A 26921-nucleotide genomic window follows, 5' to 3' on the forward strand; every position below is an offset into this window, starting at 1 on the left:
GCATCCAATTCGCATAGCGGGAGAATGTGACCAGCTCTCTATGGAGCCGATTCACATGTCTCCACAGAGCAGACTGCACAGGAATGCTGTGCGTCTGTCTGTTTCAGGGCCAAATTCAGGCAAAGATTCTGCCCCAATTCATCCCTGGAGCAGAACAGGGACAGACAGCTTTGCTGTGCGATTTGCATCTAGTTTAGGTGCTACGAAATTTAAAGGAATATTACACTTTTATTGTTTCATTTTAATCATTATTAAAATCACTGCTCCTGAAAAAACGGCAGTTTTTAAAACTTTTTTTTGCATTGATCCATGTCCCCTGGGGCAGGACCCAGGTCCCCAAACACTTTTTAGGACAGTAACCTGCATATTACCCTTTAAAATGAGCACTTTAGATTTCTCCCATAGACTTGTACAGGGTGTTCCGGCTTTTCGAATTTGCTGCGAACAGCCCAAATTGTTCACTGTTCGCTGAACAGGCGAACAGGCAATGTTTGAGTAGAACATGAGTTCGACTCGAACTCGAAGCTCATCCCTATTGCGCATCATTTGTATTAATTGCTCTTTTACGTGAAAAAAGTGAAGGCGTAGAATCACATCTCTGGGAACCTTATAAGGGAGATACATTGGTTTAGGTAAGCGGTGTATTCTGTCTATGGTGATTTCCATATCAGAAAGATCAGGCAAGAGGGATGCAAATAAATCAGTCACATAAGATCGCAGGTCTGAAGGTTGTACAGATTCAGGAATCCCCCTTATTTTTAGATTATTCCTTCTAGACCTGTCTTCAATATCCGCTTTGTTTTTAATCCATGCTGATTCCCCCTCTTTGTCCTCATTACCATCCACTAGTTCATTTATGGTAGAAGTAAACTCCCCCATCTTGCCTTCAGTATGATCTACCCTGGTCTCCACTGCTCTCAATTCCCCGCTGAATCTGTGCATACAGGTCATCATGTCTAATTACAGAGTGCGCCTTAATGAGGCAAGCATGTCTTTAAGGACAGTGTCCATCACAGGTTGATTCATAGTGAGAAACCGAGCCTAAACCACTCAACTGTTGCTTTAACAGTGTGTTTGGGGTCATTCTCTTGCTGCAAGGTGAACCTCCGTCCTAGCCTCAAATCACACAGAGTGGTACAGGTTTTGCTAAAGAATATTCCTGTATGTAGCACCAGAGCACTTTCCTCCAAACATTTTGGGAGTCTTCCACATGCCTTTTCGCAAACTCAAAACGTGCCATTTTGTTTTTTGCTGAAAGTAATGGCTTTCTTCCGGCCACTATGGCATAAAGCCAAACTCTATGAAGCGTATGGCTTATTTTCGCAGCTACTCTTGCAGAAGATGCCTCTTGCTTAGGTGTTGCAGCCTCTGGGGCCTTTCGAAAAGGTGTTTATATGTAATGACAGATCATGTAGATTGCACACAGGTGGACATCATTTCACCAATTTTGTGACTTCTGAAGGTAATTGGTTGCACCAGAGCTTCATAAAGTGGATGAATACATACGCACATGCAAATTAGAATTTTTTTTCTGAAAAATAGCTTTATGTAAATATTTTTCATTTTTTTTCTTAACCAACTTAGACTAGTGTGTTCTGATCCATCACATACAATTCAGATTAAAAAAACATTGAACTGAAGGCTGTAATGTAACAAAATAGGTAAGCCAAGGGCGGTGAATACTTTTATAAGCACACACGCACGCACACACACAATTCACTCAAAATTTCAAGTCCTGAGCTACCAGCCAGGTCTTAAGACCCCTTCTACATTGGGAGTCAGTGATAAGGTGGCTCTATTTTTAGTGCAGCTTTACCGTCGTTTTAACGGCAATATCTGGCCTGCTAGCGGGGCAGTTTTGACCCCCACTAGCGGTCGAAGAGGGGTTAAATCTACCCGCAAAACACAGACGAATCAGCGTTTTGCCAGCGTTTTGCCAGCGGTATGACAGCGCTGCCTCATTGATTTCAATGGGATGGAGCGGTGGAGGAGTGGGGAGTTCACCGTTCCAAAGAAGCTGCTGGCAGGACTTTTTCTGATGCCCTGCCAGCGCACCACTCCAGTGTGAATGGAGCAGCTGTTTTAGGGCGGTTTGCAGGCACTATTTTTAATGCTATAGCGCCTGCAAAACGCCCCAGTGTGAAAGGGGTCTAAGTTACTCGCCACCAATTGCCCTACCCTGTCCTGCCAATAATCACGCCCTTGTAAATTCTCATGAAATTACACTGTTAAATGTTTTATATAGAATTAAGTTACAAAAATAAATAACAGCAACAACTTTAACAATATTAACATAAAGCATATTTCATTGATCTGGCTGATAAATAAAATAACGATAACATATGAATGGCTACTATAGGTACTGTACACATTATTACTGCCTTTATAAGTAAATATGAGCTACATGCAGAGTGCAGGGCTGCGCTACGTGCAGAGTACAGGGCTGAGGGTTGCCCTATGTGCAGAGTGCAGGGCTGAGGAGTACCTGATTCCAATATTCGCCCTGTCTGGTAGGTTGTACGGGGCCGCATGGTTTCCAACAGCAACCTTGGTCAAGGCCTTGTGTGGTGTGAGGCTTTCCACTCTACTAGGCACCACATTCTGCATGTCTGTGGACATTGGGGACCAGACAGATCCAGTCAATTGGTGAACTTTTTTTTTTATTAAACAGATCAGGGTAGTCTGAGCCATGTCCAAGGCTTAGAGAGCTTCTACTATAGAAATACAGGGACAGCACAGTCATCATCTGCCTTTTCACATGTTATTCAAATACTGACAGTACAAATCAGACAGCTGGCTGTGGACACAGACAAGTCAATTGGCAGCCTATGGAAGATCTGAATATACACATTACATCCCTGTCCCAATCACCTGGTGATTGCAGATCACAGCCCCAACCAACTGGGAACATCCATCCTGGCCCATTGTTTCCCACCACTAAACAAGTCCCAGTAATTTCCTGCATGGCCACGATCCCCTTCCTTCGCTTGTCAGCTAGCCAGCAGTGCTATTCTCTACCCACACAACACTAGTAGTCACAGTAGTCCACCTCCCCGCCAGAGCCGAGTGAAGACAAGCCGAGCTGATCCAGGCCGCCTGAGCCAAGTGGAGCCGAGCCAGGCCGACTGAGCCGAGTGAGCACTTACATCCCCTTCCTGCCCATTTTTCAGCTGTTGCACTTTGCATGAAAACTGCACGGTAGTGCTACACTGTACCCAGATTAAATTGTTTTAATTTTCTTCACACAAATAGAGCTTTCTTTTGATGGTATTTAATTACTGCTGGGTTTTTTACAAAAACAAAAGTGAAAAAAAAATTTTTTTTTACTTAGTTTTGGTCAGTAAAATTTGTAATTAAGTCATTTTTCTCCTTCACTGATGAGGTGGCACGGATGGGCACGATAGGCTGAACTGCTGGGCACTGATTAGGTAGCACTGACGAGGGGGCACTATGCTGCACTTATGGGCACTGCTATGTCGCACTAATAGGTGGCACAGATAAGGCACCGACAGATGGCACTGGTGGGCATTGGACAGCATTGATAGGCTGGACTGATAGCCAGCATGGCCTGGCATTACTAATGGGCACTGATTGGTGGCACTGTTTGCTGGCAGAGGTGGGCACTGATTGGTGGCACTGGTGTCGCTATTGTGACATGATACATGTGTAGAGGTCTCCTGTGAGGAGATGCTGCTGATTGGCTCTCCTAATCACACACTCTCCGTTTACATGTTGACCGGCTGTGATTGGACACAGCCGATCACATGGTTAAAGAGCCGCAGACGGCATCCCATAATGGGAGCTGCACTGCCCCGCCTTTATTTGACGGTGAGCAGGTGGCAACTAGTTAAATAAAAAAATGTTGGGACTTGTATAAGAGGACGACTGCTGTAGAGTTTGTAGGTCTCCATGCCTGAATCATATAGAAGAGGGGAGGGAGGAGAATGTTGGGACTTCGTATGAAGTACACCATCAGAACCAAATTAACTAATTTGTATATATTATTTGATAGTGCACATGGGACATTACATATAATAAATAACAAAATAAATACACATAAGTGTTCCTACATAGTACATGATATATATTAAAACTGTATTAAATTAAATTAAATGTAACCCAAAATTGCATATAGGACACGGCTGATTGCACACACGATATTGTAAAATTGATTCAAAAAGTAGTCTCATAGTAGAAGCATAGTGGCTGTGACAATAAATCGATATAAAGCTCTACGCACGTTTCGTGGATTACTTCCACTCATCAGGAGCAAATGCGATATATGTCTGTAATGAAATGTAAAATGCCAAATTAGTAACTGAAATAACAGTAAGAGGGGGAACCACATCTTAATCCCAGCACTCTTACCTATAAGTAAGCTACAGTGTTCAATAATGTATTAACTTGCCAACCAGCTCACGCACATTTACTGTGGCAGGCTGGCTCGTTCCCGTGAATCGCCGAACCTGTATGTCGGCTCCTTTAGGAGCCATAGCAGGCGTGCACGGCGGGGGACCTCATGCGTGTGTCCGGTAGCCACTATGTCAGCCGGCCACCCGCGGTCGCGGGCACAAGAGCCAGAACAGGGATCTATGACAGGGGAGGAGACACAGATCTGCTGTTCCTAGTAATTAGGAACAGCGATATGTCTCCCCCTCTAGTCAGTCCCACCCCCAAACAATCAGAAACACTCATGAGGGAACACATTTAACTCCTTGATCGCCTTCAGTGTTAAATCCTGCCACTACTAGTAACAATAAATAAATAATAATGCCATAAATCTATCCCCTATTTTGTAGACGCTATAACTTTTGCACAAACCAATCAATATACGCTTATTGTGATTTTTTATTACCAAAAATATGTAGAAGAATACATATTGGTCTAAACCGATGAAGATTTTTTTTATGGGGTATTTATTACAGCAAAAAGTTACTATTGTTTTTTTTCCCCAAAATTGTATCTATCTTTCTCTCTCTCTCTCTATATATATATATAGACATACACACACAGTATTTCACAAAAGTAAGTACACCCCTCACATTTTTGTCAATATTTGTATGTTTTCAAGTGACAGCACTGAAAAAAATGACACTGCTACAATGTAAAAAATAGAATTTTTGTACTCACCATAAAATACTTTTCACAGTAGTTCACCGACTGGCACAGCTCCTTTCTTATACCATCAGTTGGAATGCCACCACCTTCAGGAGAGGACTAGGCAGAACATGTTAATATGTTATAACAAAACTAGAACTTTCTAGTTCCACTCAAGGGGCGGTCACTTAGGCAACAACCCCCCAGCCTGCCTCCTGCAGCCTCAGTAAGTCAACAAGCAGTAAAACGTAAAAAATAGGAGGGGAAGGTGCTGTGTCAGTCAGTGAACTACAAAGAAAACGATTTTACGGTGAGTACAAAAAAAATTATATTTTCTCTTACGTTCATCGACTGACACAGCTCCTTTCTTATACCATCGGGACGTCCCCAAGCAGTGCCAAAATGAGGGGTGGGAAACAGCATACTTTACACACAATGGCATGTGGGAAACAATATAAAAATTTCACCCACAAAAAACTGAGTGTGGGAACAGCATAGAGCTTTACCCACAAAAAAACAGAGTGCTCCTCAATCTGGGAGTCACTACCTTACAGACCACCTCAAAAACGTGCAGTAACAAACACAAAAGTGCATTTACTAAAAAGTAACTTTTTTTTCCAAAAAAATATTTTTTTTTTTAACGCAATTGCAAATTACACAGCCGCCTGCAAAACTTTGAGGCCAAAAACAGGCATTAGCCGATGCACTGACGTCTACATTGTAGAACTTGGTGAACGTGTGGACAGGCGACCAGGTCGTCGCTTCACACACATGAACGACAGACGCTTGATTTCGGAAGGTCCAAGATGTTCCGATTGCCCTTGTGGAGTGGGCCGTGACCGGAAAGGGGGGGCACCTGCCCCTTCAAGGCGTAGGCTTAAACTACAATCTGTCTGATCCACCTAGAAATGGTGGCCGACGAGACCGACATGCCTTTCTTGGGACCAGCCACTGAAACAGTGAGTCCGACATTTGGAAGGGAGCCGTGGCAGACCAATACACTTTCAGAGCCCGAACCACGTCCAAATAGTGAAGGGCCACCTCCTTAGGATGTGTTGGCTTAGGACACAAGGACGGTAACACAATGTCCTCATTGATGTGAAACACCAAGAACACCTTTGGCAAAAAAGACGGTTGCGGACGCAACACCACCTTATCCTTGTGGATAACCAGATAGGACGACTTGCAAGACAAGGCCGCCAGTTCCGAAACCCTCCTGGCCAATCTAATGGACCACTTTCTGAGAAAGAGTCAACAGTAGAGCTGCAGCTAACGATTAATTTGTCTGTCGACTAATCTATCGATGATTTTTTCGATTAGTCAACGACTATCCGATTATTTAATATTTAAAAAAATTTATGAATCTAGTGTGTTCTTTTTGTGATTAGATAATAATCCTTTGGATAACTTTACAAAAAAAATGATACGTACAACTTCTAAATATAATATTTCAACTTTTATTAAATTTTTTCCAAAAAGTACTTCAATGTGGTAAAGTTTTTACAGTATAAAAAAGTGCCAAAAATAAAATGTAAACATTACAACACTGTAGCATCAGGCACGAATAATGGTTATGGCATTGCCATTAATTCAGAGCCTGAAGCATTAAAAAAATGCCATCTAAAAATGCTAAAAAAGCACTGCTGCTCTGCACTGCTGCTCATGCTCAACGCTGTGTAGTGTGTACAAAACACATAATATAACAAAATAAAGTGCCCAAAAATAAAAAGGTAATGCTTTAGGGCATGAGGCATGAAAATGCCATATAAATTCTGCCTAACACTTTGCAAAAGATGCATTCTGAAGGCATTGTGTGTTACCTTACTACTCAACCACACATAATGCCTTCAGAATGCATCTTTTGCATTGCAAAGTGTTAGGCAGAATTTATATGGCATTATGCCTCTTGACCTAAAGTGTTGTTGTTTAACACCACAAAAATGCTGGTCAACATACAATAACACTATGTAATTTTAATCATCATTGATTGAATACATAGTGTTATTGTAGAGAGTGCTGATTGAGCAGTATTTATGTGATGTGTTACTTTAATTGTAATGTAAAACATACCTTAGTAGGTAACATAGTTTTCAAGAAGGAGGCGGAGCCATATCCACAAAAGCACTGCTGCTCGAGTCTGAACTGCTGCTCAACACTGTGTGTGCAAAAACACAAGTGCCAAAAAATACAAGGTAACGCTTTAGGGCATGAGGCATGAAAATGCCATATAAATTCTGCCTAACACTTTGCAAAAGATGCATTCAGAAGGCATTGTGCAACAATGTGTGGTACTAACCAACCTTACCTTACTACTCAACCACACATAATGCCTTCAGAATGCATCTTTTGCAAAGTGTTAGGCAGAATTTATATGGCATTATGCCTCTTGACCTAAAGTAGTGTTGTTTAACACCACAAAAATGCTGGTCAACATACAATAACACTAATGTAATTGTAATCATTGATGATTGAATACATAGTGTTATTGTAGAGTCAGAGTGCTGATTGAGCAGTATTTTTGTGGTGTGTTACTTTAATTGTAATGTAAAACATACCTGAGGAGGTAACCTTTTTCAAGGAAGGAAGCAAGGAGGAACCAAGCATACAAAAAGCACTGCTCAACACTGTGTGGCTGTGCAAAAATATGGCCAATACAACACTGAAGGCAGCCATGAGCCATCTCAACATAAATACACTAATACAGCCCAACAAGAACACAACACAGTCATGACAAGTGCAAAAGGTTGGGGGCCTGTGTTACTTCCTCCATTACAATGCTATATTTTAGCATTGCAATGGAGGAAGGTTAGCATATCAACATGCTCTGATGTTAGGCTTGCTCTTTTTTTAGTCACAATGTTGCCAGCAACTGAGAAAAGCCTTTCAGATGGGGTTGATGTTGCAGGCACAGACAAGTAACTCTTTGCCAGCATGGCCAAGATGGGAAACCTCTTTTCATTTTCCTTCCACCATTTCAGCGGATTTTCTTCCTTTAGAATAGCCTGCTCACTGAAATACATGTGTATCTCATTCCGCACAACTTCACTGTGGGTTTCTTGATCTTGGATGTGACCAGTGTCATCCTCGCCATTACTGTGGTGGTCATCTGAATCTGAAGAACCGAGCAAAGTGTCTCACAGAGACACTTGCCTCTTCTCAGAAAATGTCATGTCTGCACTGGTTGACCGTTGTTCCTCACATCGATGTTGCGTTTGCTCTTCCTCATATCTTCTTTTCACTTCAAGAGCAAGAGCTTGGACCTTGAGGTGAACTTTTAAACTGTCCTCTGCTGGCAGGAATTTTAGTTTGCGGAATCTGGGGTCCAGGGCTGCTGCAATAAGACATATATTTTCTCCACCATCATCTCTGAATTTAGTTTCCCGCTCTTATCTTGATGTCATCTCCTGTGCAGCAACACTTTGGAAAGCCTTGACTGCTGCTGTCTCGCAAATTGTGCTCTGTATGGATTTCTGGAGGCCCTTTACCAGAGGAGGTAGAGCGGAAGCAGTCACATAGGACTCTCCACTCAAGAAAACAGTAGCACACTCAAATGGCTTCAGAACTTGTTCCACTTCCTCAAGTAAGCTCCACTGATCATGTTTTAAATCCAGGAAGCGCTTCCCTCGTGGTGCGACATCAGGATCGGAAAGAGTTGCAGTCACAGGCCACCTCTGTTCAAGCAGGCGGCTGATCATGTGTAAAGTACCGTTCCATCTTACGGATACATCATTTATTAGTGCATGCTCAGGAGTACCTATTTGTTGCTGCTTTGCTTTAAGCTTTGTAGTGGCCAGCTCACTTTTTTAAAAATGTTCCACAAGGCACTTTGCAGCCCTCAGGGTCTTGCTGATCTGGGTATCCCTCAGGGCATGGTTGACAACTAACTGCAATGTATGACCAGCACACCTGAGAGAAGAGATGCCATGCTTTTCTTCCAAAATACGCAGATCAGCGACAACATTTGCAGCGTTATCATGGACAACTACATTTACATTGGCCATGGATATCTCAAACTTTTCAGCTGCTTTTTCCACCCAGTTAGCAATGTTTTCAGCTGTGTGCCGATCTTCAAGTGGCATAGTGGTCAGATTGTACGATGTAAGATTCCAGTCTTCATTGATGAAGTGGCATGTGACACCCAAGTATGCCTCTGTGGCAATGCTGGTTCATGCGTCTGTGGTGAGAGCCATTTTTGATTTCACATCTTTGAGTGATGCTTTCAATCTTTCAAAATTCTCCTCATATTTCTTCTCCATCAGCTTAGTGAAATGGGACCTGGAGGGAAGTGTGTATCCTGGGTACATGTATCTATGCAAAACATGTGTTTATTCAGACATGCATTTAAGCAAAAAGTTTGCAAGCATGTATAATGATGCACCTGCCCAACTGCACTTGCTTGTTTTGCAAGGATTAGCAAAGTACATATGCATCCCAAGCAGCCTTTTTTCTGCTTCAGAGCAGCCTAAAAGTAAGCTCCTGCAGACCAGATGCACATTATTCTGGAGACACAACACCTTACAGTGCAAGGATACCCGTATAGGGTTGTATCAACTTACAGTTGTACAGGCCCCCAGGATTAAGCAGCAAGTATGCAGTACATAACCATGACTTGTCCGGCCACATATTTCTCCTTTCCATACAATGAGGCTCAGGTACCATCCACTTTGGCCAACAGCTTTTTCAAATGGATCTGATTGAAGCCCATGATTCTAAACAGAACTGTCCACACCTCCAAGTATGCTCCAAGAGCACATCCCATCAGTGACCACCACCTTACAGACACTTGCGGAAAAAAACTGGAGGTTCTTCCTGTGTAGGAGGGGTTATATTGGGCAGAACTTCTTGTTTGATTGATCTGCCAGTGTCCATTCACCAGTAGGTGGCGTATAACCCAGATAGTAATGGCTGCTCTGTGCCCCGTGATGCACAATAAAGAAAATAAATAAAAATTCCATAAATATGTCCCATAGTTTGTAGAAGCTATAACTTTTGCACAAACCATTAAATTCAAAATATGTAGCAGAATACAAATTTCCCTAAATTGATGAAGAATAATTATTTTCTGTTTTTATTGGATATGTTTTATAGCAGAAAGTAAAAAATATATTTTTTTCCTTTTCAAAATTGCCGGGTCGTTTTTTTGTTTATGGCGAAAAAAAAACAAAAAAAAAAAAAACAGAGGTGATCAAATACCACCAAAAGAAAGCTCTATTTGTGGGGGGAAAAAAAAATAAGACATACATTTTCTATTTGGGTACAGCGTTGCGCGACTGTCAGTTAAAGTAACGCATATCGCAAAAAAATGGCCTGGTCGGGGGGGGGGGGGGGATGTGTGTAAATTTTGCAGAGCTGAAGTGTTCAAAGGATAAGTTCACCTTTTAGAAAACAAAATAATAAATGCACATTTCTTGCAGGTAAAAAGATGTGCATTTTTTCTTTTGGAGTCTGTAAAGCATTGCACCAACAATCAGAAGATTGCTGGTGCCATGGAGGTTTCCTTCAAATCTGTCAGTATATCTGTATACCCATACATCACATAGGGGCAGGCAGATACACCGACAGGAAGAAATCAAACATGCAACGTGCTCCAAAGGTGAACTTATCCTTTTAAATCCTTGCCGACCAGCCGCCGTCATTTTACTGCAGCAGGTCATAGCTATACGTTGGCACCTGCCTGCTATCCCGATACGAGCCGTCGTAGCTATACGTTGACTCGCAGGATCGGGATAGCAGGCGCGTGCACACACTGCACAGCGGGGGTGTCAATGCTCCCGATCGACGGTTGCGATGACTGCCGGCCACAAATGAACGCGGGCACGAGAGGCAGAACAGGGAAGTGTGTGTGTAAACACACAAATCCCTGTTCTCTGAGGCATGACAGATTGTGAGTTCCTATTAGCTAGAACCACGATCCGTCACTTCCTCTAGGTCAGTCCCCTTCCCCTATAGTTAGAAACACACCTAGGGAACACAGTTAACCCCTTGATTGCCCCTTAGAGTTATGCCAGTGCCATTTTTAGAGTAATCAGTGCTTTTTTATGGCACTGATCGCTGTATAAATGTCAATGGTCTCACAAATGTGTCAAAAGTGTCCGATGTGTCCGCCATAATGTCGCAGTCCAGATAAAAATCACAGATCGCCGCCATTACTAGTTAAAATAAATAATAAAAATGCTATAAAATCTTTCCCCTATTTTGTATACGCTTATTGCAATTTTTTTACCAAAAATATGTAGAAGAATACATATCGGCCTAAACTGAGAAAACATGTGCTTTTTCTTTTTAAATGGGGGTATTTTAAAAGGTACAAAATATAGAGTTTTTTTCAAAATTGTTGCTGTTTTTTGTTTAAAGCGCAAAAAATAAAAACAGCAGAGGCGATCAAATACCACCAAAAGAAAGCTCTAATTGTGGCAAAAATGAACGTTGAATTTGTTTGGGTGCAACGTTGCACGACCACGTAATTGTCAGTTAAAGAGACGCAGTGCTGAATTGCAAAACATGGCCCGGTTATTCAGCAGCCAAATCTTCTGGTGCTGAAGTGGTTAAAGAAAAGTGACAAGGACAATCTCTGCAGCAAGTACTTTCTGAAAATGTTCTTAGCCTGAAAAAAAAAAAATAAACAAATGCATCCACCATATTTAAGAACTAGTAAGTTGAAAATATACACATTGTTTTGGGGTTTGGATATGTTTTATTGAGGCTTTTCTGTGACCAGGTTGCTGTTGGACTCCACTACATGGTGCTTTTTTGGAGACAGAAGACCTGTTGTACACTAAAATAAAATGAGCAGGTCATCATCCAAGAACAGCTATCGAGAGCACATCCCAGAGCCAGGAGACTACAGGCCTGACCAATAAAATCAAGGCATACCTTCAGGAAACAAAATCCCTTGCTTTGACTATGCTTATGAGGGTAGAGTAGGGCAAACTTGGGACAGACTAATCATCCAGCTTGGTCTGATCAGCATGCACTCAACATCTGTGGGCCACAGGACGCAGTAAATACAGCTTGAATCAAAGTATAGTCAACTACCTGTCTTTATCCATTACAACCTAAGGCCCCTTTCACATGGGGCGGATCAGTAATGATCCGCCCCGTGATGATCTGCTCGCTCAGCGGGGATCACTCCGTTGTCCCCGCTAAGCCGGCGGCGGACAGGGCGGTCTCCGCACACTGTGCATGGACCGCCCTGTCAGCTCTCCGCTCTCCTCTATGGGGATCAGATGAGCACGGACCGTCTGTCCGTGTTCATCCGATCCACTCTGCAGACGGATAGAAAAATAGGATTTTCCTCCGTCTGCAGAATCGGACAGTAGCGGAGGCGGACAATAGCGGGTGTCTGCGGATGTTCATCCGCAGACACCCGCTATCCCATAGGGATGCATGTATGTCCGTATTTCATCCGCAAACGGATGGATGAAATACGGACATACTGTCCGCATGTGTGAAAGGGGCCTAAATCTAGCAGCCAAAGAAAGGGTTAAAATCTCCTGTGTTGCAGCGATTCTAAAGCGCTTTTCAGGCGCTGCCCAAGCATTCCAATGCGCCCCACAGGACTTTTTTTTTTCCAGTCCCGCAAGCGCAACGTCCCAGTGTGAAAGCACTTGAGCTTTTACACTGGGGAGGCATGGGAGGTGGTTTTCAGGTGCAATTTCTAGCGCTGAAACACTTGAAAACCGCCTTCAGTGTGAAAGGGGTCTATATTACAACAGTTCAAACAGTTAGCCAAGATGGCATTTACAAAGTCTTGTGGAAAACATTTCACAATATATAAATACCTCCTACAATGATGCTCACCTTAGGATGCCGCAGCATGTAATTCACCGCTTCTTCAAAGTACTCCAAGCGAAAATCTTTCATTTGCTTTGGGAGATCTTCATAGTTGTAGTACGCCAATGCCATTGTGGCAAACCCTCTACTGGCTAATAGACTCGCTTTGTATTCCAGGAGTCCGCCACCTGTCCCTTGAATTTCGATCACTCCGGGAAATGGTCCGGCTCCTGTGGGCATAATTCACACACATTACTATACCTGCAATGGGACCTCTTTCACTGAAATTGCTATAGCAAATGTACATAAAGGTAATTTTAAGGCAATGAAACATATTTTCACCACAAAGCTGCATGCAGGCAGTCCATAGAAAGTCAGGGAAAAACACAGGGTGGCGCTAGAGGTATGTCTGGAGATAGGGGAATGACTAATAAATTAATAATAACAGCAATTATATAAAAAAATATGACAGTAGCAATTGCAAAGAATAGTGACACTTGGATGTGAGAACATATAAAAAGAAATTTAAGCAAGTCCATATGAAAAACCCATGTTAAAAAGTTCGTAGTAAGACAGCACTAAGAGGCAGCACCCTGGAGCGAAGTAATGTATTCTGTAGAAGAGGATAAAACACCAAGGGGCGCCAGACTAAGTGCAGAATTAAAAGTGAATGTAATGTTTAAAAACAGCTTGGCAACTCACAAGGTGAAAAATCACAGGCATTTGGTTGTATAAGCATCAATGCACCAACTTCTAAGGCATCCTGTGGCCGCTGTGGACTCGAGTAGGCTGAGTGAGCAGATGGAACCAGGAAGCGGCCGGACGCCGACGTAACCAACTTGAACCACAAGCTCGTATCCTGCCAGAAATTACGTCACAGGGAGGGTGTGCTAGACGTTTGATTGGTAGATTGGTAATACATTTTGAAGCCAACGCTTTTTCTTCAGACCTAATTAGCTTACAATGCCTGTCTGTCTTATATATTAACAGCAATACTCAATAGGGAATGGGATATGAATACTGACCAGTTAATAGAGAGAAGAGATGGCAAATAGAAAAAATTGATACAGAAGAGAAAAAAAGTACAAAAAAACCGAGAAACAATTATCTGAATTATATGGGACAAAACAATGATTTATATTATGGTGGAGTATATTATTAAATTATGGGAGCTTGATTATAAGAAACAAAAACAGGATTTTTAAAACAGCTTACCTGTAAAATCCTTTTCTTTTAAGTACAACATGGGACACAGAGCCATAGTAGTTACTATGTGGGTTATAGACCACCTTCAGGTGATGGACACAGGCGCACCATAAGACAAGAAGTGCACTCCCTATATAACCCCTCCCACTACTGGGAGTACCTAAATTTTGTAGCAAAGCAATACACGTGTATACCAAAAAGAAGGGAGGGACTTTGGTGTCCCGTGATGTACTTCACAGAAAAGGATTTTTACAGGTAAGCTGTTATAAAAACCCTATTTTCTTATCGTACATCACAGGACACAGAGACATAGTAGTTACTATGTGAGATGTCCCATAGCAATGCCAACTGAAGGAAGGGAGACACAACAAAAGTAGGGCACTAAGAGACTAGAGGACATATACTGCAGCCTGCAGTACTCTGCTCCCCAAGGCAATATCCTCATGACCTTTTACATCTATTTGATAGAACCTGGCAAATGTATGGACTGAAGACCAAAGTTGCCGCCTTGCAGATTTGAGCCAAGGAAGCCTGGTGATGCGCTGCCCAGGAAGTACTAGCAGCCCTGGTGGAGTGCGCTTTAATATGAAAAGTTGTAATTTTCCTCTTAAAACCACAAGCTTGAACAATCACTTGACAAATCCATTTAGAAATAGTAGATTTTGACACTGCCTGTTCTCTCTTAGGACCTTCTGGCAACACAAACAAAACATCTGTTTTACGAATCTGAACTTGACTGCTCTCACCACATCAAGAGAATGTAGTGACCTTTCTTCTGCAGAATGAGGTTCTGGAAAAAATTAAGGCAGAACAATATCCTGGTTTAAATGACAGCCTGACACTGCCTTCGGTAGGAAATTAGGATGAGGACGCAATACAACCTTATCCTTATGAATAATCAAATATGGCTCTTTACAAGAAACAGCAGCCAACTCTGATATCCTTCTTGCAGAAGATATGGCAACCAAAAAAACGAAATTTCCTTGGCAAAAGAACCAATGGAATCTTGTATCGGCTCAAATGGCTGTTTCTGTAATGCCGACAGAACTGAATTCAAGTCCCAAGGGTTTAGGGGTGACCTAACCAAAGGATTAATCTGAGTTACCCCCCAAATAAAGCTACGAACCAAAGAGTGTGAAGCAAGTGGCCGTTGAAAAAAAAAACACTGATAAGGCTGACACCTGGCTTTTGATAGTACTCAAGGCCAGCTTAATGTCTAATCCCATCTGTAGAAATTCAAGGATCCTACCTGACATATTTCCTGGGGTGCCAACCCCTGGATTCACACCAGGAGACATATGCCTTCCAGACTCTAATATATGAATCTGGAGGCTGGCTTCCTAGCATTAAAAAAAGTAGAAGCTACTGAACCTGACAGCCCACGATCTTTCAGAATGTGGGTCTCAATAGCTAAACCATTAAATTTAGCGTTTGTAAGGTAGGATGGAATACCGGACCTTGCAAGAGAAGGTCTGGCCGCCTTGGTAGGGTCCATGGGTCCCCTACCACCATCTTTACTATCTCTGCATACCAAGATCTCCTGGGCCACAAGAATCCCCTCCTTCCCTTCTGGCTTAATCCTGCGAAAGATGGCGTGGAAGCAGCAGAACAGGAGGGAATGCATAAATCAGTGAAAACTGATCCCACGGAAAAATCAAGGCATCTGTTCCGCATACTAGCGGATCCTTTGTCCTTGACACAAAGTTGTTGATCTTTTTGTTGAACCTGGACGCAAACAGATCCATGTCCGGAATTCCCCATCTTTGACATATTGACAGAAAGAGGTCGGGGTAAAGAGACCATTCTCCCGGGAACAACTGCTGGCGACTCAAGTAGTCCCCCTGCTAAATCTCTAATCCCAGAATGAAGACTGCCGATAAGCAAGGAATGTTGCCTTCTGCCCAGGATAGGATATTATTCACCTCTCTCTGAGACTTCCCGTGCCCCCTTGGTGATTGATATAGGCCACTGTTGTGGCATTGTCAGATTGGATCCTGACAGGACAATTCTGTAATCTGAGCGTCCAGGCCTTCAGGGCCAGGCATGTTGCCCGAATCTCTAGAATATTGATGGGCAAGGTAATTTCTGTTTGGACCATTTTCCTTGGACATATGCTTCTTCCTGGACTGCTCCTCAGCCCAGAAGGCTGGCATCTGTTGTCACCACCTTCCAGGCAGGTAACTGGAAGTAAGGACTTTCCTTTCTGAAGATTCTTGGATATCAACCACCAACTAAGGCTTTGACGCACTTTGGGGGATAAATGCATTGGGAAGTCTAGAGCTTGGACCTTCTTGTTCCAAGTTGACAGGATACCGTTTTGCAGCAGTCTTGAATGACACTGTGCATAAGGAACGGCCTCAAATGAAGCTACCATCTTTCCCAACAATCTCATGCAAAGTCGAAAGGATCCTTCTTTACTTTGACCACCTGAATCAGTTCCCCTATGGAACTGATCTTTGCCTGGAGCAAGAACACCCTCTTCTGAGCTGTATCTATGATCAGGCCCAAGGACTGCAATCTCCTTGATGGTTTTAAGGAGGGTTTCTCAAGGTTGAGAATCCAACCTAGGTATTCCAGGTAGTTGACTGTGGTGACCAAACTGGCTTAAGCAGGCTACTGACTGATCTATCAAGAGTAGATCATCTAAATAAGCTACAATTGTTATATCCTGAGCCTTTAATCTGGCTAAACGGGGAGCCAGGAGCTAGACAGAAAGGCAGAGCTACAAACTGAAAATGAAGATTTTCTATCTCGAAAACGTAGATATTTCTGGTGAGCAGGGAAAATAGGTACATGTAGATGAGCATCCTTGATGTTGATTGATGCTAGCAGTTCTCCACCATGTAGAATGGGGACCACTGATCGAATTGACTCCATGCGAAAAAAACGGATATTCAAAAACCATATATCACTTTTTGAGACAAGAGATAATCCAAAGCCAGAAAGAGCGACTTCTTTTTTTCTTCTGGGTACGTTTGCTCTGAGAAAACGAGGAGATGGGACCTCTAGGAACTCTAGTCTATAACCTAGAGCAGTGATGGCGAACCTTGGCACCCCAGATGTTTTGGAACTACATTTCCCATGATGCTCATGCACTCTGCAGTGTAGTGGAGCATCATGGGAAATGTAGTTCCAAAACATCTGGGGTGCCAAGGTTCGCCATCACTGACCTAGAGCTATTGAGGAAACCACCCATTTGTCTCGACACTGTAGCTGCCAGAACCATGAGAACTGCCGAAGTCTTCCCCCCACTCGAGCGAGCAGGGGCGCCCCTTCATAAGGAGGTTTTAGTATTTTGTTTAGTGGGTTTCCTCCCCCCCAGGGCCTCTTGACTCTAGGGTTGACCCTGAGGTTTACCTCTTGAATTTGAAGGAGGAATTCGTTGTGACTGCCTGGAGGCAGATGCTCCTGGCACAGGAGAAGAAGCTAGTTTAAAAGAAAAATGCTTAAACTTCTTAACTGGTAAAAGGGAACTTTTTCCATTAGAAATTCTTTGTATGTATTTATCCAGATAATCTCCAAACAACCGTTCACCATGAAATGGAAAACTAGCCAAGAGCTTTTTGCATGGCGCTTCGGCTCACCAATTTTTCAACCATAGAACTCTATGCACATGAACCAGCCCTGGCATAAGCCGTGAGACCTGGAGAATAACATTTTTCATAGTGTCTACTGTAAAACAGAACGACTCGGATATCCTGGCCAAATCTTAGGCCTACTAATCAGGAATAATCTTGAGCACCTCTTTAACCACTTGAGATCCGCGCTATAGCCGAATGACGGCTACAGCGCGGATCTCCTTTTCCGGGACTACGTCTATTGACGTAGTCCCGTGCACGAGCGTCCTGAGCGCCCCCTGAGGGGCGCGCACGGCGCGCTCTGTGATCGGCGAGTCTACGAGACTCGCCTGATCACTGATCCGTGCAAGGGGTCGATCCCGACCCCTTATCACGTGATCAGCTGTCAGCCAATGACAGCTGATCATGTGATAGAACGGAGCCGGTAATCGGCTATTATTCCTCCTCGCGCTGACAGCGCGAGGAGAAAAAAAAAAAGCCGATCACCGGCGGCCGTGATCGGGACATCAGTCCCGATCACAGCCAGCCCTGCCAGTGCCCACCTGCCCCCTGCTTTGCCTGCCTAAATAAAAAATGTGCCCCCCCTGTCAGTGCCACCCAGCAGTGCCCATAGTGCCACCCAGCAGTGCCCACAGTGCCACCCAGCAGTGCCCACAGTGCCACCCAGCAGTGCCCACAGTCTGCCTCAACAAAGGTGCTGCACCCCAGTGCCACATATCCGTGCCCAGCAGTGCCGCCCATCAGTGCCCAGCAGTGCCACCTATCAGAGCCACCTATCAGAGCCCATCAGTCCCATCTATCAGTGGTACCTATCAGTGCCCCTTAGTGCCACCCATCCGTGCCATCTTATCTATGCCCGTCTTTGCCCATCAGTGCCGCCTTATCTGTGCCCATCGGTGCCGCCTTATCTGTGCCTATTAGTGCCGCCTTAACTATGCCTATCAGTGCCCACCAGTGCAGCCTATCAGTGCCCACCAGTGCAGCCTATCAGTGCAGCCTATCAGTGCCGCCTCATCAGCGCTCTTCAATGAAGGAGAAAAATGACCTGTTTGCAAAATTTTATAACAAACTATTAAACATGATTTTTTTTTTTGCATCTTTTTTTTTGTTTGTTTAGCAAAAAATAAAACTCCCAGCTGTGATTAAATACCACTAAAAGAAAGCTCTATTTGTGGGAAAAAAAAATGATAAAAATTTCATTTGGGTACAGTGTTGTATGACCGCGCAATTGTCATTCAAAGTGCATCAGCGCTGAAAGCTGAAAATTGGTCTGGGACTGAGGGGGGTTTAAGTGCCCAGTAAGCAAGTGGTTAAACTGGTCTTTTAAAGAGGAAGTAAACCCTGATGGGTTTACTTCCTCTTTCATTCCCTGCAAAGGCAAAGCATAATGGACTACTATGCATCGCATAGTAGCCCATTATGTGTCACTTACCTGACACAGGAGCCAGCGAAGTCGCCGCTGTCCCCTGTAGTCCGCCGCATCCATCTTGCTGGTGGCGTCTCGCAGCTCCACCGCTGTCATTCGGCGAAGCCGCGATGACGTCACTCCCGCGCATGCGGCAGCTTCATTCTTGGAAATGCTGCGCTTAGTGCGCCTGCGCGCTGTCTACGGCGCATGTACCGTAGACAGCGGTGCCCGTTTTCGGGCAAATATCTCCTAAACCATATAGGTTTAGGAGATATTGCTTGGACCTACAGGTAAGCCTTAATCTAGGCTTACCTGTAGGTCAAAGTGGTTTGTAAGGGTTTACAACCACTTTAAGGACTGACATACCCCGATCGCTGCCAGCGCAGGCTGAACCACTGATCCTGCCAGAGAAATATTGTTTTTAAATAGGAATTCCAACTTATCTGCTGGATCCTTCAGCATTTGAGCATTGTCTACCGGACAAGTCAAGTTTTTGTTCACAGAGGCTCATCGACTGACTCCGCTACTGGCAGAAAAAATGTGGAGCGGACCAATTCAGTGAGAGATTGTACCAACAAAATTTCTTGTGAGCCCAATCCTTAGATATTAGACTCTTCAGAATAGGAGTCATCAGCCTCTTCCTGGTCCTCTGAGAGAAAAACGTCATCTCTCGCTCCCTGTGCCTCAGTTTGAGGGCCCTGGTTAATGGACGGGGACCTGTTACGCTTAGTCCCACTCTGGGATGCGATTAACGCATACATTTTTTTGTTCCATGCTTAAAATGGTTGAGGAAAAAACCTCTTCAGTAATATATACTGCAGTGTTAAAGCAGAAATAAACCCGCTGATTTTTTTTTTGTTTGTTTTGTTTTTTCAGACCTGCAAGGGAAAAGGCATAATGAGCTAGTCTTGCCCGATCCACCCTAAGGGAGCTGACATGTTCCCTTGGCGTGTCTTCCGGGTATCGCGGCTCCAGAGATGTGAGTGCCCGGAGCCGCGATATCGTCACTCCCGCACAAGCGAGCGGGAGATTTCTTTCCGGCAGGGTCCGGCGTCTGCCAGGCTTTCAGCTGAGAATCCCCTGTGCGCATGCGCTGCTGCAGTCAGCAGCTCATTGTGAGGGGAATATCTCCTAAACCATACAGGTTTAGGAGATTTTTTTTTTTTTACCTACAGGAAAACCTTATTATTATAAAAAAAAAAAAGACTATACAACCGCTTTAAGAGCAGCTGCAACACCCAACATCCCTGATGGCTCACTCTGACCAGCCATATCACTCTCAGGGGAGGATGCCATCTTTTTTTAGATCATTCTAGGCTTTCTAATGGCTGTAGAAGTCTTCCTAAAGCCCTTTGAGGCGTTTTACCCCCCTTTTCCGATCATAGCACGATGCACAAAGCAGAGGCATTACCAGAAGGAACGCATCCACTGCTTGAGCAATAGTCCAACTCTGCCGCTGCTATTAATGCTCAGCCTGATGCAATAGTAAACGTGTCAAAAGGAATGCCTGCGTCACCAAACCACTTTCATGCCCCTCTTGCTTGTGTCCCTCTGTCAGCTTGCAGCAGCAATAATGGTGCTTTTAAAATACACATTCCCGCGCTGCCAGTTGGAGGACGTCAACTAAGCCCCACCCCCCTCCGTCACCTACAGCCCCTCTCCTCTCTTTTTAAAAAAAAGAGCTTTCCCGTGTGGACGCAAACCTCTGATTCTACGGGATCACTCCAAGAGGGGGAAAAAAAAAATGGCGAAGACAGAGCCTGGACGCCGCCAAGTAGACGTCTCAATTGTTTTGTTTTTTTTCTTAATTTAAAGGAGACATTTATAAGAGAATTCAAAAATTTCTTAGAAAACTTCACTTACCTTTCCTGCCGCAAGGTTTTCTGTGGTAAAACCAACAGACCCAATCTTCACCCTTCATGGTGAGTTTCGTTAAAGCTTCAGGAGCCGGGGACACTTGAGGAACCCACAATCCAGGACCTGTAATAGCACCTTCACCAGTAAAACCAAAAAGTACTGGATCCTCGGGTCCAGCTCTCTAAAAAGAGAAGCGTTTACAGGCAAAACCTTGTTTCTTTGGACATGAGGCCCGGGTACCATTCAAATTTGGCCTAAAAGACACTTTGGTGGATCCGGCTGCATAGCTAGCCCCAGCAAGGATTGCTCCAGTGAAGCTCAGCACAGCACATCTTTACTCGTGACCTACACCTTAGACATTGGAAAAAAAACTGAGGTACTCCCAGTAGTGGGAGGAGTTATATAGGGTGTGGACTTCTTGTCTTAGGGTGTGCTAGTGTCCATCACCTGAAGGTGGCTTATACCCACATAGTAACTACTATGGCTCTGTGTCCCGTAATGTACGATAAGAAACAAATGATTCCTATTATAATGGAGAATATTATTATATCATGGGAACTGAACTATATTCAGATCAAACCTAATAAATGGAAAGAACAAATCAAAGTTAAAGAAAAAAAAGAAAAAATACAAAACACATTATATATTATACACACAAAAAAAAAAAAAAAAAACACAATGGATAGGAATAAAGATAAAATAAAAAATGAAATGAGAGTAGCACCATTATTGGATATATATATATATATATATATACATATACACACACATACTGTACAAGTGTACAATCTATTATGTATCCATGAAAGTTAAGTGTGTATGGAGATGTATCAGAACAGAAGACTAATTTTGATAAAAGAGAAAAAGTCCTGCGCAAAATATGCCAAAAACGATATATATATATATATATAGAGAGATAGAGATAGAGATAGAGATAGAGATAGAGATAGAGATAGAGATAGAGATAGAGATAGAGATAGAGATAGAGATAGAGATAGAGATAGAGATAGAGATAGAGATAGAGATAGAGATAGAGATAGAGATAGAGATAGAGATAGAGATAGAGATAGAGATAGAGATAGAGATAGAGATAGAGAGATAGAGATAGAGAGATAGAGATAGAGATAGAGAGATAGAGATATAAATAGTCCTAAAACTGCTAAGTGCAAACCAACGTGTAAATAAATCAATATAAGTATAAATAAAAAGTCCATATAATTATAAGCACCAGCGATGAAAATATGATGAACAAATGGTGGTACAAAAACCAAAAGGTAAGGGCTCCCAGAACTCTCACCTTAAGACAGAGAAAACAGGCTCATCACAAACACAGGGGGTGTCCCACTTCATTCCTCATATTCAGCCATCAGAAGGATCCAGATTAGAGATGCAGATTTCTATATTCGGCCACTAGAGGGCCATTAGTAGCACAAGTGCTTATAATGTTAATCCAGAGGATAATTTCCGTAGTGTATGGCTCAAAACAAGAGGGGGGGGGGGGGGGGGGGGGGGAGAGAGAGAGAGAAAGGAGGCTCCAATAGTGTAGTATTTAAAAAGTAATATAATCAATTTATTAATGTAAAATCGGACTCACATTTTAAAAGAGAAAACACAGCAAGAGAGATAAAAAAAATGGTGGCGTGGCGTCTTCCGCCAGTCCTACTCTACTTCCGGTGCGTCCTACGGCCACTCCCTACGTTACGTCAGACCACGTGACTTCTTCATGGGTCACCGGGTGTGATGTGGGGCCGATTGGGGTCACTGGCTGTGACATGGAGGAATAAGACTAGGGTCACCAGGACAGGGGATCGGGGTCACTGGGTGTGACATGGGTATGATCGGGGTCACTGGGTGTGATATAGATGCATGATCAGACTGGGGTCACCAGGACAGGGAATCGGGGTCACCGAATGTGGCGTGGGGACATTCGGGGTCGCTAGGTTTGACCTGAAGGCATAAGACTGGGGTCACCAGGACAGGGGATCGGGGTCACCGGGTGTGATGTGGGGATGATTGGGGTCAATGGATGTGACGTAGTGGCATGATCAGACTGGGGTCACCAGGACCGGGAATTGGTGTCACCGAGTGTGATGTGGACAGGAGTTTTTAGGCGAGGCTTCTGCCTAGATCCCCATGAAGAAGTCACGTGGTCTGACGTAAAACGTAGGGAGTGGCCGTAGGACACACCGGAAGTAGAGTAGGACTGGCGGAAGACACCACTCCACCATTTTTTATCTCTCTTGCTGTGTTTTCTCTTTTAAAATGTGAGTCCGATTTTACATTAATAAATTGATTATATTACTTTTTAAATACTACACTATTGGAGCCTCCTTTCTCTCTCCCCCCCCCCTCTTGTTTTGAGCCATACACTACGGAAAATATCCTCTGGATTAACATTATAAGCACTTGTGCTACTAATGGCCCTCTAGTGGCCGAATATAGAAATCTGCATCTCTAATCTGGATCCTTCTGATGGCTGAATATGAGGAATGAAGTGGGACACCCCCTGTGTTTGTGATGAGCCTGTTTCCTCTGTCTTAAGGTGAGAGTTCTGGGAGCCCTTACCTTTTGGTTTTTGTACCACCATTTGTTCATCATATTTTCATTGCTGGTGCTTATAATTATATGGACTTTTTATTTATACTTATATTGATTTATTTACACGTTGGTTTGCACTTAGCAGTTTTAGGACTATATATATATATATATATATATATATATATATATATAAGTTTTTGGCATATTTTGCGCAGGGCCTTTTCTCTTTTATCACCTTATAGGATAGTTTGTGTTCACTATTTTGTCTTGCTGCATCATTTGCACTATATATTTGCACGTGCACTTTTTGATTATTTATTTTTATATATTTATTTATATATTAGTTGAAGAGGTATTTATATACCCTATTTGCATTTTTCACGTAGTAGCGCGAAGGCCCATCTTTTTTAGAAGACTAATTTTAACACTTAAAAAATAAGAGAAGCCGTGGACCCACAATGGATGATTGTACCTCTACAAACCAGAAAAGAATGGGAAATGGCATACTGTCTAAGAACCATAATGACACATCTATAGTGCTGACTTGTAGATATATATTCAAATTGATGGTAAACACCTATATATGTGTGTGGGTTCCCCTTTAAATCCATACCAGGCGACAGGGCTCGCAAGGAGTCAACCTCACCAATGGAGGTGTAGACATTCACTTCCCTCACTAGTCCCGTTTACCTGGTCCCAGGCAGTAGATGTAATTGCGGTAACGCCGCCCAAGTAATGGGAACGGCGTTACCATGAGGGGAAGAGTAATCAGTTAGATTACTTGTTACCCTCTAAAGTAACTGCGTTTATTTTAACTGAGTTACTTACATCACTGGTTATTTCTTACTTTGAAACATACCAACCGGGAGGGGGGGGGGGGTAATGTTAACTGTTTCTTAATGGATGTTTTCTTGGATCTAATTTTACTAGGGGCAATTTTCCTTTTGATGTTTGGCGCTTTCCTGTAAGCAAATTGGGGAACAGCTGGGATCGTGTTTTGGAGCTGTGGGCATTGTGATAGACCAATGTTGTTTAAAAACGCCCTCCATTTTCCAGGGTTTAGCGTGAAGCTGTGTGACAAATCCAACACCTGAATTATCTGACATTCGTGTTTTTGATTCAGGGATTTCATCTGTATCATAAAACTGCTGGGCTTGATCCAAGAGATCAGGACAACCTTTTTTCAATAAATTTTTTTAATTTTTCAATTAAAGCGGGAGTTCGGCCTGCAGCTGCTGACTTTTAAAATAAGGACACTTACCTGTCCAGCGCGCCCGCGATGTCGGCACCCAAAGCCGATCTCTCGATCGTCTCTCGGGTGCTGCCGCCATCTTGGGTATGGGAATCAGGAAGTGGAGCCTTGCAGCTTCACTTCTCGATTCCCTACTGCGCATGCGCGAGTCACGCTGCGCAATAAGGATGGTCCCCGCTGTCCCTAGGATCCGTATGTTTCCCAGCGGACAGCGGGGGACCCGCAGGAAGTGGCGTAAATATCCACAGATTCTGCGGATATCTATGCTGGAAGTGGGTGCAAATACCTGTACTGTACAGGTATCTGCACCCCCCCCCCCCCCCCTGAAAGGTGCCAATTGTGGCGCCGGAGGGGGGGGGGGGGGGGGGGGAGTTCCACTTTAGGGTGGAGCCCCGCTTTAATTTTTGTTTCAATGCGGCACTTTGTTTATTATAATCCTCTAGTCAAGTACAATCAGGGATTAGGAGGGATGGAAGGGGCAAAGTTAAGGCCACATTTTAGTAGTGATGTTTCTACATGTGCGAGTACTTTAAATGATAAGTTATACAATTTTTATTTATTTTTTTACAGGTTTCTGTAGAGCTGGGCTATTTTCTAAAAAATAAAAAAAACTCGATTCACAATTCGAGTCGAGTTTTTTTTTTTTTGATGGACACCGTGACGGGCCTGAGGAGCTGCGGGCAGAAGTTTTTAGGCTCGCCTAAAAACTCCTGTCCACATCACACTCGGTGACCCCAATTCCCGGTCCTGGTGACCCCAGTCTGATCATGCCACTACGTCACACCCAGTGACCCCAATCATCCCCACATCACACCCGGTGACCCCGATCCCCTGTCCTGATGACCCCAGTCTTATGCCTCCAGGTCACACCCAGCGACCCCGATTGTCCCCACGTCACATTCGGTGACCCCCGATTCCCTGTCCTGGTGACCCCAGTCTGATCATGCATCTACATCACACCCAGTGACCCCGATTGTCCCCACATCACACCCAGTGACCCAGATCATACACACGTCACACCCAGTGACCCCGATCCCCTGTCCTGGTGACCCTAGTCTTATTCCTCCATGTCATACCCGGTGACCCCAATCAGCCCCACATCACCCCCGGTGACCCCCTGTCCTGGTAATCCATCTGATTTCTCCACGCCAAACCCAGTGACCCTGGTCCTCCAATGTCACTCAGGGACCCCAATGCTCCCCCATGTCCCGGTGACCGCAATGCCCTGTGTCACACCCAGTGTCCCCAATGTTCCCCCATGTCCCGGTGGCCCCAATGCCCTGTGTCACACCCGGTGACCCCAATGTTCCCCCATGTCCCAGTGATTCCGATGCCCTGTGTCACACCTGGTGACCCCAATGTTCCCCCATGTCCCGGTGGCCCCAATGTTCCCCCATGTCCCGGTGGCCCCAATGTTCCCCCATGTCACAGTGATTCCGATGCCCTGTGTCACACCCAGTGGCCCCAATGTTCCCCCATGTCCCGGTGGCCCCAATGTTCCCCCATGTCCCGGTGGCCCCAATGCCCTGTGTCACACCCGGTGACCCCAATGGCCTGTGTCACACCCGGTGACCCCAATGTCCCCCCATGTCCCGGGGTCACTCACCGGGCGGTATGAAGAGAGTGGCCCGCACTCTGCCCTCCCTCACCGGGATCCTGCTGACTCCTTCCCCCATGAAGCTCCTCTCCTGGACCGCAGTGCTGAGCACATCTCCGGCCGGCTCCCGGTGGAGGGAGAAGCGGACAGTCAGGGGGCTCCGCACGTCCTTCTTCACCATCCTCCTCATACCATTCCGGGGCTCCAGAGCCCACAGGGGCCCCTCCGCTTCTACTCCGGTGAACGTGCCGCCCTCCAGCGCCGGGCTCCGGCTCAGATCCAGCTCCCCTCCGCTCCCGGCTCGGTACCGGCCCAGGGAAGTGAACGGCTCCCCGCCTTCATCGGTCAGCTCGGTGCGGAGAGACACCTCCTGCCCGGGGATCAGCCCGATCACCTCCAACCGGAGAGGATCATCGAACAGGCAGCGCTCCGGGGACACCCGCAACTCTACCGAGCCGGACATGGAGCGCCCGAACCGGGCGAGATCAGAGCCGGACGTGGGGGGTCCGAACCAGCGGAGCCCGGCGCTGGACTTCAGCAGAGAGCGGCACATACACAGCATGACCGCGGAGTGATCCTGGGGGCGGGGCACGTAGGGGACACATACAGGGCATG

General features: G+C 44.6%; 1 protein-coding gene across 4 annotated transcripts in view; it reads right to left on the bottom strand.

Moving 5' to 3' along the window:
- Positions 1 to 26921, bottom strand: part of LOC143942998 (acyl-coenzyme A thioesterase 1-like) — a 40648-nt gene extending 13727 nt beyond the window's left edge. The window contains exons 1-2 of one of the 4 annotated variants that reach the window (XM_077464470.1): positions 26316 to 26921; positions 12898 to 13100 (exon numbers count right to left, since the gene is read on the bottom strand). In XM_077464470.1, the coding sequence (XP_077320596.1) occupies positions 12898 to 13100; positions 26316 to 26868 (756 nt within the window). In that variant the 5' untranslated portion in view covers positions 26869 to 26921. Of the gene's footprint in view, positions 1 to 4240; positions 4287 to 12897; positions 13101 to 13572; positions 14132 to 22216; positions 22342 to 26315 lie in introns of those variants that run through there. The other 3 variants (XM_077464472.1, XM_077464471.1, XM_077464473.1) reach the window with 3 other exon arrangements.

Source organism: Lithobates pipiens, unplaced genomic scaffold (assembly GCF_037356315.1).
Source record: "Lithobates pipiens isolate NorthernLeopardFrog02 unplaced genomic scaffold, aLitPip1_a1.2 Scaffold_30, whole genome shotgun sequence".
Lineage (NCBI taxonomy): Eukaryota > Metazoa > Chordata > Amphibia > Anura > Ranidae > Lithobates > Lithobates pipiens.